Source organism: Bubalus kerabau, chromosome 1 (genome assembly GCF_029407905.1).
Source record: "Bubalus kerabau isolate K-KA32 ecotype Philippines breed swamp buffalo chromosome 1, PCC_UOA_SB_1v2, whole genome shotgun sequence".
NCBI lineage: Eukaryota > Metazoa > Chordata > Mammalia > Artiodactyla > Bovidae > Bubalus > Bubalus kerabau.
The window spans coordinates 279,784,443-279,801,629 of NC_073624.1; the positions used below are offsets into that span (position 1 = coordinate 279,784,443).

General features: G+C 40.4%; 1 protein-coding gene across 1 annotated transcript in view; it reads left to right on the forward strand.

The window, feature by feature from the left end:
* Positions 1-1,858: 1,858 nt before the first annotated feature.
* WDR36 (WD repeat domain 36) overlaps positions 1,859-17,187 on the forward strand; it is a 43,580-nt gene continuing 28,251 nt past the window's right edge. Inside the window, exons 1-10 of the mRNA XM_055565954.1 lie at positions 1,859-2,174; positions 5,209-5,236; positions 7,807-7,907; positions 9,367-9,484; positions 11,226-11,358; positions 12,859-12,913; positions 14,970-15,102; positions 15,372-15,547; positions 15,962-16,082; positions 16,574-16,639. Coding sequence (XP_055421929.1) covers positions 2,013-2,174; positions 5,209-5,236; positions 7,807-7,907; positions 9,367-9,484; positions 11,226-11,358; positions 12,859-12,913; positions 14,970-15,102; positions 15,372-15,547; positions 15,962-16,082; positions 16,574-16,639 — 1,093 coding nt within the window. The 5' untranslated portion in view covers positions 1,859-2,012. The remainder of the gene's footprint in view (positions 2,175-5,208; positions 5,237-7,806; positions 7,908-9,366; positions 9,485-11,225; positions 11,359-12,858; positions 12,914-14,969; positions 15,103-15,371; positions 15,548-15,961; positions 16,083-16,573; positions 16,640-17,187) is intronic.

The window sequence follows — 17,187 nt, forward strand, 5'->3', positions numbered from 1 at the left end:
ATTTCAAATCCTGAAAGATGATGCTGTGAAAGTGCTGCACTCAATATGCCAGCAAATTTGGAAAACTCAGCAGTGGCCACTGGACTGGAAAAGGTCAGTTTTCATTCCAATCCCAAAGAAAGGCAATGCCAAAGATCTTTCCTTAACCTTTTCTAAACCTTGTTCTATCCTGAAAGGGAAAGTGAACTCTCTCAGTTGTGTCCAACTCTTTGTTGGCCCCATGCACCAGGCTCCTCCATCCATGGGCTTCTCCAGGCAAGAGTACCGGAGTGTGTTGCTATTTCCTTCTCCAGGGGATCTTCACGACCCACGGATGGAACCCAGGTCTCCCACCTTGCAGGCAGACGCTTTACCCTCTGAGCCACTAGGTAAGCTTATTCTAGCTTATTCAAGCTTATCTAGTCTGGATTTGGCACTAAATAAACTGGGAACTGGACAAATCATTTATTCCCAATGAGTTGTTTCCTCATTTGTAAAACAATAATTTTTGCCCTAAATATCTCACTGTCTTTATTTGAGGATTATATTAAGCTAATTGTTGTTCAGTGGCTCAGTCGTGTGATTCTTTGTGACCTCAAGGACTGCAGCATGCCAGGCTTCCCTGTCCATCACCATCACCCAGAGATTGCTCAAACTCATGTCCATCCAATCAGTGATGCCATCCAACCATCTCATCCTCTGTTGTCCCCTTCTCCTCCCGCCTTCACTCTTTCCCAGCATCAGGGTCTTTTCCAATGAGTTGGCTCTTCACGTAAGGAGTATTACAGCTTCAGAATCAGTCCTTCCAAGGAATATTTAGGACTGATTTCTTTTAGGATGGACTGGTTGGATCTCCTTGCAGTCCAAGGGATTCTCAAGAGTCTTCTCCAACACCACAGTTCACAAGCATCAATTCCGCATTCAAATCATCAGCCATGGGTATTATCAAAGTGTTTGTGAACTGTAAAATCCTGATCAGGAAACTTCTGCAATTTTCCCCCCAAACTGCCAATATGGACAGAAGACCTTTTTTTCACAGTGATAAACACAGCATTTGCATTATACACAATTTAGAACATTCTTATTGTTTACCTGATAATTAAAACCATTTGTACATATTTCTATGACTCATAGGTAAAAAATTAATAATCCATTAATATTCCAATTTATATTTTACCTTAAACTCTGTAGAATACAAACATTTTCACTATGGCAAATTTCAATTTCATACGGAAGCATACGAGTATGATCTCTCACACAGCCATCCCCCAGATTCAACAATTAACAGTCTTTAATATAAACGTATTAAAAAACATGCAGGTCATAAAAACCCTACACCTCATGTCCAATTATTTTGAAAACAAATTCCCAGATATATAATTTCATCCATAAACACGTATCTCCACAAGATAAGGGCGTTTAAAAAGTGAGCGTCGCTCAGTCGCGACCGCCTCTTTGCGACCCCATGCACGACACAGTCCCTGGAATTCTCCAGAACCCTGGAGGGGGCAGCCGGTCCCTCCGCCAGCGGATCTTCCAGACTCGGGGATCGAACCCGGGTCTCTCCCGCTGCAGGCGGACTCTTTACAAGCCGAGCCACCGGGAGGCCCTGGGCCTTTAGAAACGTCCCCCAGCTCCATTCGGATTAGACACGTCCGTCCGGAAAACCTGGGCAAAGACTTCCGCGTTCCCTCAACTCCCTCGGCCGCCGGGTTTCCCACTCGGCCCCACCCCTCCAGGCCCGCGGGAAAGCGACCGCAGTGTCTGCTAGTCGGGGACGGCGGGGAACGCCCTCACCCTGCGCTAGACTGGGGCCGCGGAACCCAAGTGTTGGCTCCCCTTCGCGTCTCGCAGGGAGTTACTTTTCAGCTGCACCGAAGACAGCATCCGCCCGCTGGATTGGCAGCGAGCACCGGAAGCGCTAGGGCGCCGGAAGCGCCGGCCGAGGGTTGTGCTGCGCGAGACGCGCTGACGGATCCCGTTCGCGCGGTCTCCCAGGGACTGTAGGCGCTAGGCAGCCATCAACGGCCGTGATGGAGCGGGGCCCGGGCGAACGCAGCGCCAGCGCCCTTTTCGCCGGGTTCCGGGCCTTGGGGCTCTTCAGCAGCGACATTCCCCACGCGGTGCGGTTCAGTGCGCTGAAGCGTCGGTTCTACGTGACCACGTGCGTGGGCAAGAGCTTCCACACCTACGACGTGAGTGCCCCGGGGTCGCGCCGCCCTCCTCCCGGGCCGTCCGTGTGTGGACCGCGCGTGCCGTCCGCCTGCCTCGAGCCCCGGCGGTGGTCGGGCTGGGGGAGGTCCCGGAGAACGTCGCAGTTCAGCGGCAGAGTGTTTGGTTAGAAATAAATGCGGTGAAGGAAACTGCTCCCCCGCCCCCTTTTAATTAGAAAGGGTTGTAAGCCATCTTATTGTGCAGTTCCTGAGGAGAACCGCGTTAGAGATGCGGGCTAAAATACACTGGGATAACTGGGGAGGGTGAGATTAGTTACGGTTTACGCGATTCTCTACATTTGATAGCAGACTAATTTCCCTAAACTTCCCCTGAACATCTATTTTCTGCCACCATGACAAAGTTCAGAGGCGCCACATCCTCTAAACCTTGCAGCGTTTCTTTCCAAGAATGTTGGTTATTTTGTGGCACCCTTACATGGACTTGAGTTCAGTTCAGTCGCTCAGTCGTGTCCGCCTCTTTGCGACCCCATGAATCGCAGCATGCCAGCCCTCCCTGTCCATCACCAACTCCCGGAGTTCACCCAGACTCACGTCCATCGAGTCAGTGATGCCATCCAGCCATCTCATCCTCTGTCGTCCCCTTCTCCTCTTGCCCCCAATCCCTCTCAGCATCAGAGTCTTTTCCAATGAGTCAACTCTTCGCATGAGGTGGCGGAAGTACTGGAGTTTCAGCTTTAGCATCATTCCTTCCAAAGAAATCCCAGGGCTGATCTCCTTCAGAATGGACTGGTTGGATCTCCTTGCAGTCCAAGGGACTCTCAAGAGTCTTCTCCAACACCACAGTTCAAAAGCATCAATTCTTCGGCACTCAGCTTTCTTCACAGTCCAACTCTCACATCCATACATGACCACTGGAAAAACCATAGCCTTGACTAGACGGACCTTTGTTGGCAAAGTAATGTCTCTGCTTTTGAATATGCTATCTAGGTTGGTCATAACTTTTTTTCCAAGCAGTAAGCGTCTTTTAATTTAATGGCTGCAGTCACCATCTGCAGTGATTTTGGAGCCCCCCAAAAATAAAGTCTGACACTGTTTCCACTGTTTCCCCATCTATTTCCCAAGAAGTGATGGGACCGGATGCCATGATCTTCGTTTTCTGAATGTTGAGCTTGAAGCCAACTTTTTCACTCTCCACTTTCATCAAGAGGCTTTTTAGTTCCTCTTCACTTTCTGCCATAAGAGTGGTGTCATCTGCATATCTGAGGTTATTGCTATTTCTCCCAGCAATCTTGATTCCATCTTGTGCTTTCAGTCCAGCGTTTCTCATGATGTACTCTGCATAGAAGTTAAATAAGCAGGGTAACAATATACAGCCTTGACGTACTCCTTTTCCTATTTGAAACCAGTCTGTTGTTCCATGTCCAATTCTAACTGTTGCTTCCTGACCTAGGAAACTAAATCTCAGAGAAACTGTTACTTGCCCAAGGCCTTCCTGCTTGTTGCTGATGGTTTTTCCTCTAAAATATATCATCAGTCTTTGAAATAGCCTTTTGTTGCTGTTTCTTCTTTAATTTGTCTTCTCTAGATGAAGGTATGCTCTGTGAAAGGTGGGACCTTACTTGAGGAGGTTAAAACTAGTCAGTGTTTATTAAGCACTTTTCCTGGAAACTGTTGTAAAGTTGTCCTCCTAGAAAATATAAGCTTTCCTTCCTTGAAGCATTGTGAAAATCAGATGGATTGTTAGCAAGAAGAACTTGTTGTTGGTAGCAGGAAGAGCAAGTGAGGAACGGAAAAGGCCATCTCCGAGATGGAGATGGTGTTGGTGATAGCACCTAACACTTATTGAGGATTTACTGTATGACTGACTCCATTCTAACTCTTCACACAAATTTTACTCATTGAATCCTCATAATAATCCCATAAAATTAGGGACCTATTTTAATCCTTAATTTAGAGGTGAGGAATTTGAGGCACAGAGCAGTTGAGTAACTTTCTCAAAATCACATAGCTAGATCAGTAACCATAGGTTGGGGCCCACAAACTACAGCCTGCAAGCCAATTCTGCCAACATTTTGTTTTTGTATGACCTATCACATTTTTATTTGTTTTTTCTGTGTTTATTCTAATATTAGCATAATCTCCAAGTAAAGTTTGCATAGTAGTAGGATGCAGTACAGTCAGATTTTGAGTGGGATGGAGGCATCCCTCTACTCTCAATTAAGAAACATAGATTATTTAATTCATCTTCAAGGGCACTTTTAGTCTTACACTGTCACATTCTTGAGTTCTTCCTTATACCCTTCTGTGCTCTATGCTTCTGAGCTAGATGGTTTTGACGTTTTTAAATGGCCGGGAAATAATCAAAAGAAAAATAATATTTCACAGCATATGACAGTTTTAAAGATTATAATTATATATCCATAAATCAAATTTATTGGCATATAGTCATGCATTTTTTTTTTTTTACCATATGTGGCTGCTTCTGTGATATATTATCAGTTAAGTGATTGCAACAAAGACCGCACAGATTGCAAAGCCTAAAAATGTTTATTACATGAGCCATATATAAAACTATACATGATGCCTACCCTTCCATCACTGATGAAGTAGTAGAAAATATAAGCTTTCCTAATAATGAGAATGGGCTTCCCTGGTGGCTCAGACTGTAAAAGAATCTGCCTGCAATGCAGGAGACCTGAGCTTGAGCCCTGGGTCAGGAAGATCCCCTGGAGAAAGGCATGGCTACCCACTCTAGTATTCTTGCCTGGAGAATTCCATGGACAGAGGAGCCTGGTGGGCTACAGTCTATGGGGCCTCAAAGAGTTGGACACGACTGAGCGACTGAACTGAACTGAACTGGACGAATAATCGGCTAATAATTTTATTAGCCGATTATTATTATTACCGACACTTATTATCAGTAAGTGTCTTTTTAAGGAAGGACCAGATAGCAAATTTATGTATGAGGTTAGAGCTTAATCTTTAAGTGCTAGATTATTATAATAATTTTTTTGTTAGAAAAAATTTAATCATTTGTTCTCTTTTTTAAAAACAGGTTCAGAAACTTAGTCTGGTGGCAGTAAGTAAGTATAGACTTTATCCTGAATTTGTGCATGTTTAGTATCTTTTAACATTCTTTTAAATTTTTGACTTAAATTTAAGACTTGTGAAACATAAAGACTTAGGTGTGTATTTATGGTAAATGTACATAGCTAACAAAAACATCCAGGACAGGATTGTTTGTTACTTTCAGTTGTCATTTCTCTTTGGTCTTCTTTAAACTAATTCATCTCTTTCTTTGTGGTTTACAACATTGATATTTTTAGAGTAGTGTAGGCTAGTCTTTTTTAAAGATTATTTTTCGATTTGACTTTTTCTGATACTTCCTCATGATTAGATTCAGGTTCTGCAGTGTTGCAAGAATAACAAAGAAATGATGCTGAATTCTCAGCGAACCATATCAGGAAGCACATGCTATTGGTTAGTCTTTTTCCTGGCAGTGAAAACTTTGATCATTTGGTTAAGGTGACATTTATCAAGCAGCTCCTTTTGAAGACTTGCCCTTTGTAGCTAATAAATGTAGTAAGTGCATGTGGTAAGATACATTGAAAGTGAAAGTGAAGTCGCTCAGTTGTGTCCGACTCTTTGCGACCCCGTGGACTGTAGCCTACCATGCTCCTCTGTCCATGGGATTTCCCAAGCAAGAGTATTGGAGTGGATTGCCATTTCCTTCTCCAGGGGATCTTCGTGACCCAGGGATCAAATCCGGGTCTTCATTATTGCAGGTAGACGCTTTACGTCTCAGACGGTAAAGAATATGCCTACCATGCTTAACCTACCAACTTTCCTTGGAAGGAAAGTTATGACCAACCTAGACAGCATATTAAAAAGCAGAGACATTACTTTGCCAACAAAGGTCCATCTAGTCAAGGCTATGATTTTTCCAGTGGTCATGTAGGGATGTGAGAGTTGGACTATAAAGAAAGCTGAGCACTGAAGAATTGATGCTTTTGAACTGTGGTGTTGGAGAAGACTCTTGAGAGTCCCTTGGACTGCAAGGAGATCCAACCAGTCCATCCTAAAGGAGATTAGACCTGGGTGTTCATTGGAAAGACTGATGTTGAAGCTGAAACTCCAATACTTTGGCCACCTGCTGCAAAGAGCTGACTCATTGGAAAAGACCCTGATGCTGGGAAAGATTGAAGGCAGGAGGAGAAGGGGATGACAGAGGATGAGATGGTTGGATGGCATCACCGACTCGATGGACATGGGTGTGGGTGAACTCCGGGAGTTGGTGATGGACAGGGAGGCCTGGCGTGCTGCGATTCGTGGGGTTGCGAAGAGTTGGACACGACTGAGCGACTGAACTGAACTGAACAATGAGGAAGACCCGGGTTCGATCGCTAGGTCGCAAAGATCCCCTAGAGAAGGAAATGGCAATCCACTCCAGTACTCGTGCTTGGGAAATCCCATGGACGGAGGAGTGTGGTAGGCTACAGTCCATGGGGTCGCAAAGAGTCGGACAGGACTGAGCAACTTCACTTTCACTTTAAATAGTCTTTACTGTTCAAAGTTTCATACTGACTGATTAGTCATACTGATTGATAGTCAGAGTACTGCTGACTGTGATGTAGTGGTGATTCTCACCTGAGTTAGTAGTAGGATGATTATCAAATAGTGGTTTTCTGATTCTATCATTCCATTGTAAGAAAGAATTTTCCTTTTCCCCACATTTTGATGTTTTTTTGCAATGGAAAAAAATTTTTTTTTTTTTTTGAAAACTCTTATAGAATGAAGAGCTTGCCAGGACTGAGAGATTCTAGTTTCACCATCAAATGTGATTTTTGTAAGAAAAACAGAGCTATATGAATTTAGAGTGCATGTCTGATAAATTTAATTTTTTAAAAAGATTATAGAAGGCTGTAGAAGGGCAATACTAAAATGATAAACCTATAAAAATAGTATTTGGAAATGTAATAACAGCGTGAATGATACTTAAAACAATTCTCTTATGTTTTAATGGTCCTGCCCCCAAAATGGGAAGTAAAAAGTAAAAGCCTATGTGACCATGGTAGTGAGAGAGGAATCAAGGAATCCTGATGAGAAATGGCTGGAGGTGATAGGCATGTTTACCTTGGAGAAGACTAAGTGGAAACTGTATTATTCACTTGAAAGGGTCAGCGTGTAGAATATCATATGGAATTTTTTTTTAAGTTACTCCAAATGGTAGAGTTAAGAGTTCTCAGTTTTGACCTACTTTTAAAATATGCTGAAGGCATTCACATGGAGATTAGATGACCATCTGCCAGAGTTTTGTGTATTGAGTGAGGATTTTTTTCCCCAAATAACCTCAAAAAGCTTCTCAATTCTTTAGGATTACGTTCTTGTGTCTGCAGATACTGGACATTAATTCTCTGAGGGAAAGTTAAGGTGATGTCATATTTTCAATGTGATTGTTGTTATTAGATGTCTAAAATAACGCTGAAGTCTAAATTTTATGCTCTGATTGTCATACACGCATATTTTTCAATTATAAGAAATTAAAGATGTTATATGCATAATTGAAGTTTGTATTTGTTCCACAATCTTAAATATCTTTATTTCTTAAAAAATATGTTTACTTCTTTCATTTTATATTTCTTTTTTTTTTCAGGTAACTCTCTCCCACAGGACATCTGCTGTATGGCAGCTGATGGGAGGTTAGTCTTTGCTGCTTATGGGAATGTTTTCTCTGCATTCGCCCGTAATAAAGAGGTTTGTATCATTGAACTGTTTTGTCTTTTGCAGTCAGTGATTGATTGTCATGGTAGTGAGAGGGAACTTTAATGTTGCTCTTCATCTGAGACACGCTCAACGTATTTTTTTTGTTTTTTTAATGTATATTCACTTTGCTGGAGGAAGAGAAAGTTGATTTCATTAAATTTTCATAATCAGTTAAAAGTGATGCTTTGGTTTGGTTTTCTTTGCCTGGGATCAACCTTAGAATCATCTGGGCAGCTAGCTGCTACAGCTTGTTTGTTTCCAACCAGGTCCCATCTCTGGAGTTTTCTACTTTATTTGGTTGGGGTAGGATTCAGTCAAGAGTATTTTGAAAATATTTTCCTAAGAGATTCACATCTGTCCCACTGCTTTATCTGGATTGATTTTTTCGTTATGAACATCGTAGCCCATGACTCATTTTCTAAGACCCAGGTGCTTGTTGCCTACATAGAAAAAGCTAGATCTTCTGCTCTCTCCACCAAGGGAGGATCTTTTCTTGTCTTAATCTACTCGTAGGTTTCTAAGTTTGTCCTGAGAGGACTAATTTGAGAGATGACCTGGCACTAGTGGTCCAGAATGAAGGGAATGTAGCCACGGGGATGGCTAGATAGCCAGGTGATGGAATTACTGTACTTCTCAAAGTCTGACTCAGGCTAATGATGTTTGTTCCCAGTGTTTTCCATCATCTCTACCCGTGGCAGAGGAAGGCAACTTAAAGTTCTTTAATGGGAGTTTTTGTTTTGAGAGGCAGTAAAAGTTTTTTTTTTCTTTTTAGAGAGTCAGGGTCCTTTTTTTGTTCAAAATATTGCAGTTTGTAGTTTTTCCTGAGAGATAAATGTACAGATGAGGAGTAGAAAGGTTTCAGAGACTATGAACTGTAGGAAACTGTTACCATCCATAGGGCCTGAGGGAGAAGGAGAAGAAGTAGCGCTCCTGGAGCCTGGTGAGAACTGAAACCGTGGGGGAAGGGACTGTAATGAGTGAGGTGCAGGGACTGCTGTCAGGGTCAGAATGTCTGTGTCCAGCAGAAAGCTGTAGGGAAGAAGTGTCCTATATCGCCTTCCCTTGTCTTCTGTGGAAGCCAGCTGGTGGTGGCTATAGAGGTCAGCCTTCTAGAACATCCCACTTTTCCAAAATGCATGGAGTTGTGCTGGTTGGCTTGGCTGAGGGACCCAGCTCTTTGCATGCCTTCTCTCTAAGCTTGGTTGAAAAGCTGAGCCTCAAAGATCTCATTTCTATGTTCCTAGCGCATGTTTCCTAATTGGACTTGCTGGGGAAGCAGGTGAAAATGTGTGATTCTTTGCTGTTTGTTGATCTAACCTTGGGTAATCGAAAGTTGGGCATTTCTTAATGTGGGCATCTTCAGGATTTGTGTGGGTTTTTTTTTGGTTAATATGAATAATATTACATGATGAATGAATAATATGAAATTTTTTTAATTTTGACATTGCAGGTAGTGCATACCTTTAAGGGTCATAAGGCAGAAATCCATCTTTTGCAACCCTTTGGGGACCACGTTATCTCTGTTGATACTGACAGCGTTCTTATTATTTGGCACATATATTCAGAAGGTAAGAATTAACCCATTTATTGCTTTACCTTGGAATAGTATGTTTGTAGCTAAAATATCTCTGTAAGGATGACTTCTATACCAGAGGTTTCACATGTAAGCAGTAAAAAATTTTTAAGAATCTTTAATGTGTATAAGGCAAAAGGGTTCTAAGTAAAAAAATTGCTAAGCAGTTTTAGTTAGCTAGTTGAGCTGTTCATAATGCTTTGCATTATAGTTCTCCAAGTTTAATGATGTGATATTATCTCTGTGGGGAGAATTTTGGTGTATACTTACACCTGAGTAATACTTGGTTTGCTTTTTCAACTTTCGTAAGTGAGATTGTAATAGTAAACTTTTACTGACTGAAGACCCAGTCATCTGAAGGAAAATAAATATCCTTTTTCTAAGAATATGAGTCAGTGTCCTTTAATTGTGGTTTTCTTAAACAGTGTCACTGTGCTATGTTTATAGGGCCATGTTATCACCAAAGGTTAGGAATTTTATCACTATATAACCGCAGCTTTCGTCAGGTAAAAGACTCTGGGGTCTGACATGAATTAAAGCTTTTAAGTTTTTTGATCTGTGTGCATTTTTAGCGTTTGTTACCTCTTGATTAACTCATTTTTTGAGGTAGTATGTTTATTTTTAGTAGAAGTCTTAGGGATTGCCCTCCTGGCAGTCATTCCATGTTCTTGTTCAGATTAGCCACTCTTGTTTTTTCTTTGCTCAAGTGGAGGGAACAGAATTTCAAACATAGTCCCTATGCAGATGGCTATTAAAAGGCCTTTTATGAAGTTAGAGAATCTGACTCTTTGAGTTCAGCCAGCTTTCTTTTGATACCAGTACCTAGCTTTTTGTTCCTCTTGCAGCAGCATGGTGTCTTCAGGGAGTTCTTTGTAGTGATCTTAAGTAAGACTGCTAGTTACAAATAGAGGCAAGGATCTTTTAAAATAACATTTAAGTAAGAGATTCTATAATTTTTGTCTGTTACCTATGCTCCTTAAACTGGGGTACACATACTCCTGGAGTATTCAGCAGCCAGATAGAATGAAACTAAAGTTTAATAGAAGTGTTCGTTCTCTGATACTCAAGTTCATTGGGAAATTAAGTGAGAAAGTGTTTTCATTATGGATGAACTGTGAAGTAGAAAACAAAATTCACATGTAGGAATTTTAAGCATGTGATGTTTCAAACAATGTTTTGAGCTTGCAGCAGAAGACAGCAGGCTGTGCCATTTTCCACTCAGGGCTGCAAGTTCTTTTCCTCTCCTCCGTTTGAGGGTCTCCTGTGTAACTGTGAGAAGGCTTGTTTCTGGTTTCATTTAAGTTTGCCTCTGACTTTTTACATGTTTGAGGAGCTAACCAAACTCTTTAGATATTTGCTCCTTCCCTCCCATGCACTTGATTTGGAACCTTAGCTGCCTCTTGATCAAATTATAAAACTACTAAGTCTGATTCCCTTAGTGTCTTTTTTTTTTTTTGAACACTTATTTTCATCCAGTAAACCAGTTTGGCAGTGAGTAAAATTTTAAGTAGGATTGACATTAGAACTTTCAGAAAATTCTTGACAATCGAAGTAAATTTGCAAGTTGCCCCTATCACATTTGTTTAATTTCTCAGGGAATATTTATAAGTTAGTATATGTCTTTGATTTATATTAGTACATAAATCTTTGATATGATAGATTTTAAGTGCTAAATATATGGGTGTATGAAAAATTTAAACTGTTTTATGTATTATTTATAACCTTTACTTTTGTAGAAGAATACCTGCAATTGTCTTTCGATAAATCAGTATTTAAAATTTCTGCAATTTTGCACCCAAGTACCTACTTGAATAAAATACTTCTTGGCAGTGAACAAGGAAGCCTCCAGTTATGGAATGTAAAATCCAAGTAAGCGCTGTGTTTGCAACATAAGTGATTCCTACCTTATCCTCATCTGTTACTCCCTAAAGCATTCTTGAAGGCTCTCAATTCTCCTTTCCTTTACATCTTTTTTGGAGAGTTTTCAGTAAATATACCTGTTCCTGGGGTTGTTACTCATGGAATCACATATGTGAAAGCGGGAATATGGTCCTGGAACATGGTAGGCAGCTTCATAAATGCTCATTAAAAACTATATTCTAATATCCTTAGTCACTGTATTCATAAAACTGTAATGAAGTCTTTAGTACACAAGATCAGAAAAATAATTGAGGTCGTCACTGAACAGCTTCTAGTTCTCAATAAACTAAAACATTAGATGGAGACACAAATCAGTGTTTATTTAGTGCTAGCATTTAGGTATGGTTTTCACAGTAGAAGCATATTCATCTTCAAGCATAAACATGATGAATGTCTGTAATATTTTTGTATAGCTGCTGCTGGCTAGATAAATGATGGTGAGCATCTCTGCCTGTTATTTGTACATTTATCCAGAGAAAAGAGTGGCAGCTCAGTTTTCTTTATAATCATTAAAAGAGCAGTCAGAAATCTTTGATCATCCAGATTTTCCTTTCCAAAGCCCCTACAAATTCGAAAGGGAAAGTAAGATTTTCAGAGGTTTAATGTATATCCTATTAATTATTAGTTTTAAATAAGCGTTTCTGTTCAACTTAACAAATATCATTGACTACCTATTGTGTAATAGGGTAGGAAATAATGATGGAAATATTCTCTGCCCCAAGGTTATCTCTTTAGGTTTTGAGTGTGAGGGACCTAATCTGTGCCTAAAGCATTTAATATATGAATAAATATTTTATTGTCATTACAGCAGTCTCAGGTAGCTCTGCTCTATCTACTGTCATCCGTGGCTCGATTCCGAAATTCGGAGCAGCGCCGCTGCTGTCAGTGACAGGCATGTGACAGGCAGGTAGTATTGTCAGTCCAGTTCAGTCACTCAGTCGTGTCCGACTCTTTGCAACCCCATGAACCTCAGCACTCCAGGCCTCCGTGTCCATCACCAAGTAGTGTTCCTTTTTTGTGTTAGGTTTCCGGTATCACATTGCGGTAAAAAGTGAGATCTAAGATTTTATTTTAAATTGTATCTGTCACATAAAGTAGTTTTTACTCATGTATTTTTTTTTTCTTTCTCTTTTTAATTTCTCCAAGAGGCTGCATAGTATCGTAGTTCTTAGCAGCTTAGGATCTGAGTCTGGGCTCTGTCAGTATTAGCCTTGTAATCTTAGCTTAATTTTTTCATGTAATTAAGTCTCTTAGTTTCTTAATCTGAAAAAAGGTGCTATTTACATCATAGCATTATTTTGAGTATTAAATAGATTACTATATCTACTTAGAACAATGTGGGACAGAGTAAGAACTTAATAAATAGTTACTATATCATTATGTAATATGCAGTTAATTTTGTTTTTCTATCCCCCAAAAAATAGCTTTCAACTATTTTTCCTTTTGTAGTAAACTTCTATATACATTTGCGGGATGGAAAGTTGGAGTGACAGCGCTTCAGCAGGTTAGTATTTTTCTGTTAAGTTAGATAAGAAATGAAGGCAATGGTAGGATCTTTCAGTTTCAGGGGCCAACCATATGTGTGGACCTAAAGACAAAGTAATGTATAGTCTAGTTTTTTATAAATATTACCCTAAAAAACAGTGTTTTGGAAATAGAATTGAAAACAGTGCCTTTGTCTATAAATATTTGTGGAAACCTTTCTGCTTGGAATTAGTCTCTTAATTCTGTGGTTGGTGTGGATCCATGTTTACTAATCATTTTGTAAGCATAGAGAGTCCAGTGCCTTGGTCAGAGTGGAGATGAGGTTTTTTTCAGTGAAGCAAGTGAGTTTGTAGGTCATACAGAGAACTTTGTCAGTGTGTTGAGATTTGTAGCTTGAGCTAATGGGTCTGTTCAGTTCAGTTCAGTCGCTCAGTTGTGTCCGACTCTTCATGACCCTGTGGACCACAGCACGCCAGGCCTCCCTGTCCATCATCAACTCCTGGAGTTTACTCAGACTCATCTCCATTGAGTCAGTGATGCCATCCAGCCATCTCATCCTCTGTCATCCCCTTCTCCTCCTACCTTCCATCAGTGTCCAGTATTAATTGTTTATTAGATGCTGGACCCTTCCAGATAAAACTGCTTTTTGTCTTTGTGAGTTTGTAGAACTGTATGTCTGAATGGCTGTATTGCTGCAGAGAACCTTAAATGTTGGACACGTATACAGGCCATGTACCTTGTCTTTCCAAATATCCATTCCTTACACCTGCTCGGTTTATACACATTCCTCATTCTCTCACTTCCATCACCTTGCTTTGCTTTTACCTACCCAGAATATCCCAAAGGTGATGATTAGGTTCTTTGAGAGCCAGCCGTCGTATTTGTTTTAGTATCCTCAGCTTCTACACAGGATCTCATGCATAGTAGTTACTTGATGGCAAATTAATTACATGTTTAGCCTGATTTCATTTTGTAATGGTATTGGACATTGATCTTCTGTTCTTAAATACAGAAACGTAGTATAGAGTCTGTATGTAATACTATTGTATAAAATGAAGATTAAAGTCATAGACTATTAGAGCTGGAACAGACTAATTGTATAACCTATTTGCCTTTTAACATGGGTTATAGGTTTTTCTTGTATTCTTTGGATAGACCACTTCACTTCCTTTGTAGTTGGCCTTTTATGTTGCCATGCATATGGCGAGCCTTTATATGTTTTCTGATGGCTCAGAGGTTAAAGCATCTGCCTCCAATGTGGGAGACCTGGGTTCAATCCTTGGGTTGGGAAGATCCCCTGGAGAAGGAAATGGCAACCCACTCCAGTATTCTTGCCTGGAGAATCCCATGGATGGAGGAGCCTGGTAGGCTACAGTCTGCAGGGTTGCAAAGAGTCGGACACAACTGAGTGACTTCACTTTCACTTTATATGTTTTCTAAGAGTTGCCTTTTTTTTATTTTTAATTTTTATATTGCAGGCAATAATGATCTGTATTGATTGCACGTGTCAGCTCCTTTTGTCTTATGGCTGTTTTCTTAGCAAGTTTACTATGTTTGTGGGTGGGGAAGTGATGATGACTACCAGACTGAAGCTGGGAGGTAATTTGGAAAAATCATTCCTAAATAACTTCCATGCTGCTACTGCTGCCAAGTCTCTTCAGTCGTGTCCGACTCTGTGCGACCCCATAGACAGAAGCCCACCAGATTCCCCCGTCCTTAGGATTCTCCAGGCAAGAACACTGAAGTGGGTTGCCATTTCCTTCTCCAATGCATGAAAGTGAAAAGTGAAAGGGAAGTCACTCAGTCATGTCCGACTCTTCACTACCCCATGGACTGCAGCCTACTAGGCTCCTCCATTCATGGAATTTTCCAAGCAGGAGTACTGGAGTGGGGTGCCATTGCCTTCTCCGAAATATTTCCATGCTGATATCAATTAAAGTATGCCAGAATGACAGTATTCATTGTTTTTGTCATCTCCAGAAATATATTCCATTATTAATACTTATTTTGGTAACATCAGTATTATTAAAGCTACTTGATTAAGAAAATAAGAAGTTGAGTCATTTAATTTTCAGGCACCAGCTGTGGATGTTGTGGCTGTTGGTCTCATGTCGGGTCAGGTTATCATTCACAACATTAAATTTGATGAAACGTTAATGAAGTTTCGTCAAGACTGGGGACCTATTACTTCGATTTCATTTCGCACAGGTAACTCTCAACTTGTTAATGGATGAAAATTAAGAACACTTCAGGTGTATTACTTTGAAGTTCATAGAAATTTTCTTAATATTTGTTTATAATTTAATCTAACGAATGAAATACTGGAATATAAAGAGCCAAAGAAATATTGGTAGATTGTTGGTCTATAGTCTTTATTTTAAATTTATATTTATGGATTAAAAGAGTGGAGAGAAGCATTGTTAAATTTAGTTGTTTGATGGTGCATGTTTTTCTTAGTGTATTCTATCTAACAACAGATGGTCACCCAGTAATGGCAGCTGGAAGCCCATGTGGCCATATTGGACTCTGGGATCTAGAAGACAAAAAGTTAATCAATCAAATGAGAAATGCACATTCTACAGCGATTGCCGGACTGACATTTCTCCACAGAGAGCCGCTTCTGGTCACAAACGGTGCTGACAACGCTCTCAGGGTACTGTGGTTATTGCCACCTTCCTTTGGGTTATTACAAGCCTGCTTTAATGTATCAGCGTGAAACCTAGTAGGTGAAAGGAATATGGGATAAGACATTGATATAGATGAAATAAAGGCATAGCAGATTGCCTGATTTTCATGAAGTGAGAAAGTTGTGCTGTGCTCAGTTGCTCAGTCGTGTTCAACTCTTTGTGACCCCGTGAACTGTCACTCACCAGGCTGTGTCCATGGGATTTTCCAGGCAAGATTATTGGAGTTGGAGAAATTTAGACAGCTTATCTTTTCCCTAACCTGTACTCCAGGATCAGTGGTCTGCAGGCATTACCCAATGCCAGTAGATTTATGTAGAAGATAGTTTGACTGCTTGCAGATCACTTGTGGGAAAGCTTTACTTTTATTCATTTCTTGGCAGATATGGATATTTGATGGTCCCGCAGGTGAAGGCCGGCTTCTGAGATTCAGAATGGGACATAGTGCTCCTCTTACCAAAATTAGATACTATGGACAAAATGGACAACAAATTCTTAGTGCAAGTGAGTTTCTGCTTTATGCTATTAGTTTAATTCAGCAAGTAATGAAAACAAAGTGTTTGATATTTATTAGGTTTGGTATTTATACATTTTTAGATTCAGATGTCCCTTTGAGTGACTTGAAAAATCTGGGTAAAATGAGGTGATTGTTTTTGATTACTTCAGGAAACACTAGCTGATATTACTTTTATTTGGCACATCATTCTATTTAGTAATCGTTGGAGTCAGAATGGACAAATTCCAAAAATGTGGCCCTTGCCTATCCAGATAATCTGCTGGTATTTATTAGCACCTCATTTTATCCTTTGTTTTTACAAAATGGCATTCCATGGGCAGTTGAATATTATGAATGAGGTAGTTACAATCAGCTTCCTTTTAAAGTGCTGCCAGCTAACTTCATGCTTTTTATAGTATCTAATTTTATAAGCGTCATGATTCAAATGGTCCATTGTTTTGATGAAGCTTGATTAGACATTTTCTGTGTATATCAACAGGTCAGGATGGAACACTTCAGTCATTTTCCACGGTACACGAAAAATTTAACAAGAGCTTGGGACATGGTAAGTCTTTGCAAAATGGAAAAAAAGCTACTGGTCATAAAAAAATTCATCTCAAAGAGTCTGGGAGATAACCAAAGGAGGTTTCATTATTAAATTTCCTCTTTCTTAGGATAAAATGAAATTCCCTTATATGAAAGAGCAGTAATAAGATTTGTAACTCAGTATTGCTGTAGAAGTGGTTCAGGTGCTACTGTAAGATTGTAGAGTTAGGTATCTTAGGTGATGAAAGCATAACGCTACCACTCAGAAGACATTGATAATGCAACTGGAGCCATCTGCTCAGTTCAGTTCAGTTGCTCAGTCGTGTCTGACTCTTTGCGACCCCACGGATAGCAGCACGCCAGGCCTCCCTGTCACATCACCAACTCCCACAGTCCGCCCAAACCCATGTCCATTGAGTTGGTGATGCCATCCAACCATCTCATCCTCTGTTGTCCCCTTCTTCTCCCACCTTCAGTCTTTCCCAGCATTAGGGTCTTTTCCAGTGAGTCAGCTCTTTGCAGCAGGTGGCCAAAGTATTGGAGTTTCAGCTTCAGCATCAGTCCTTC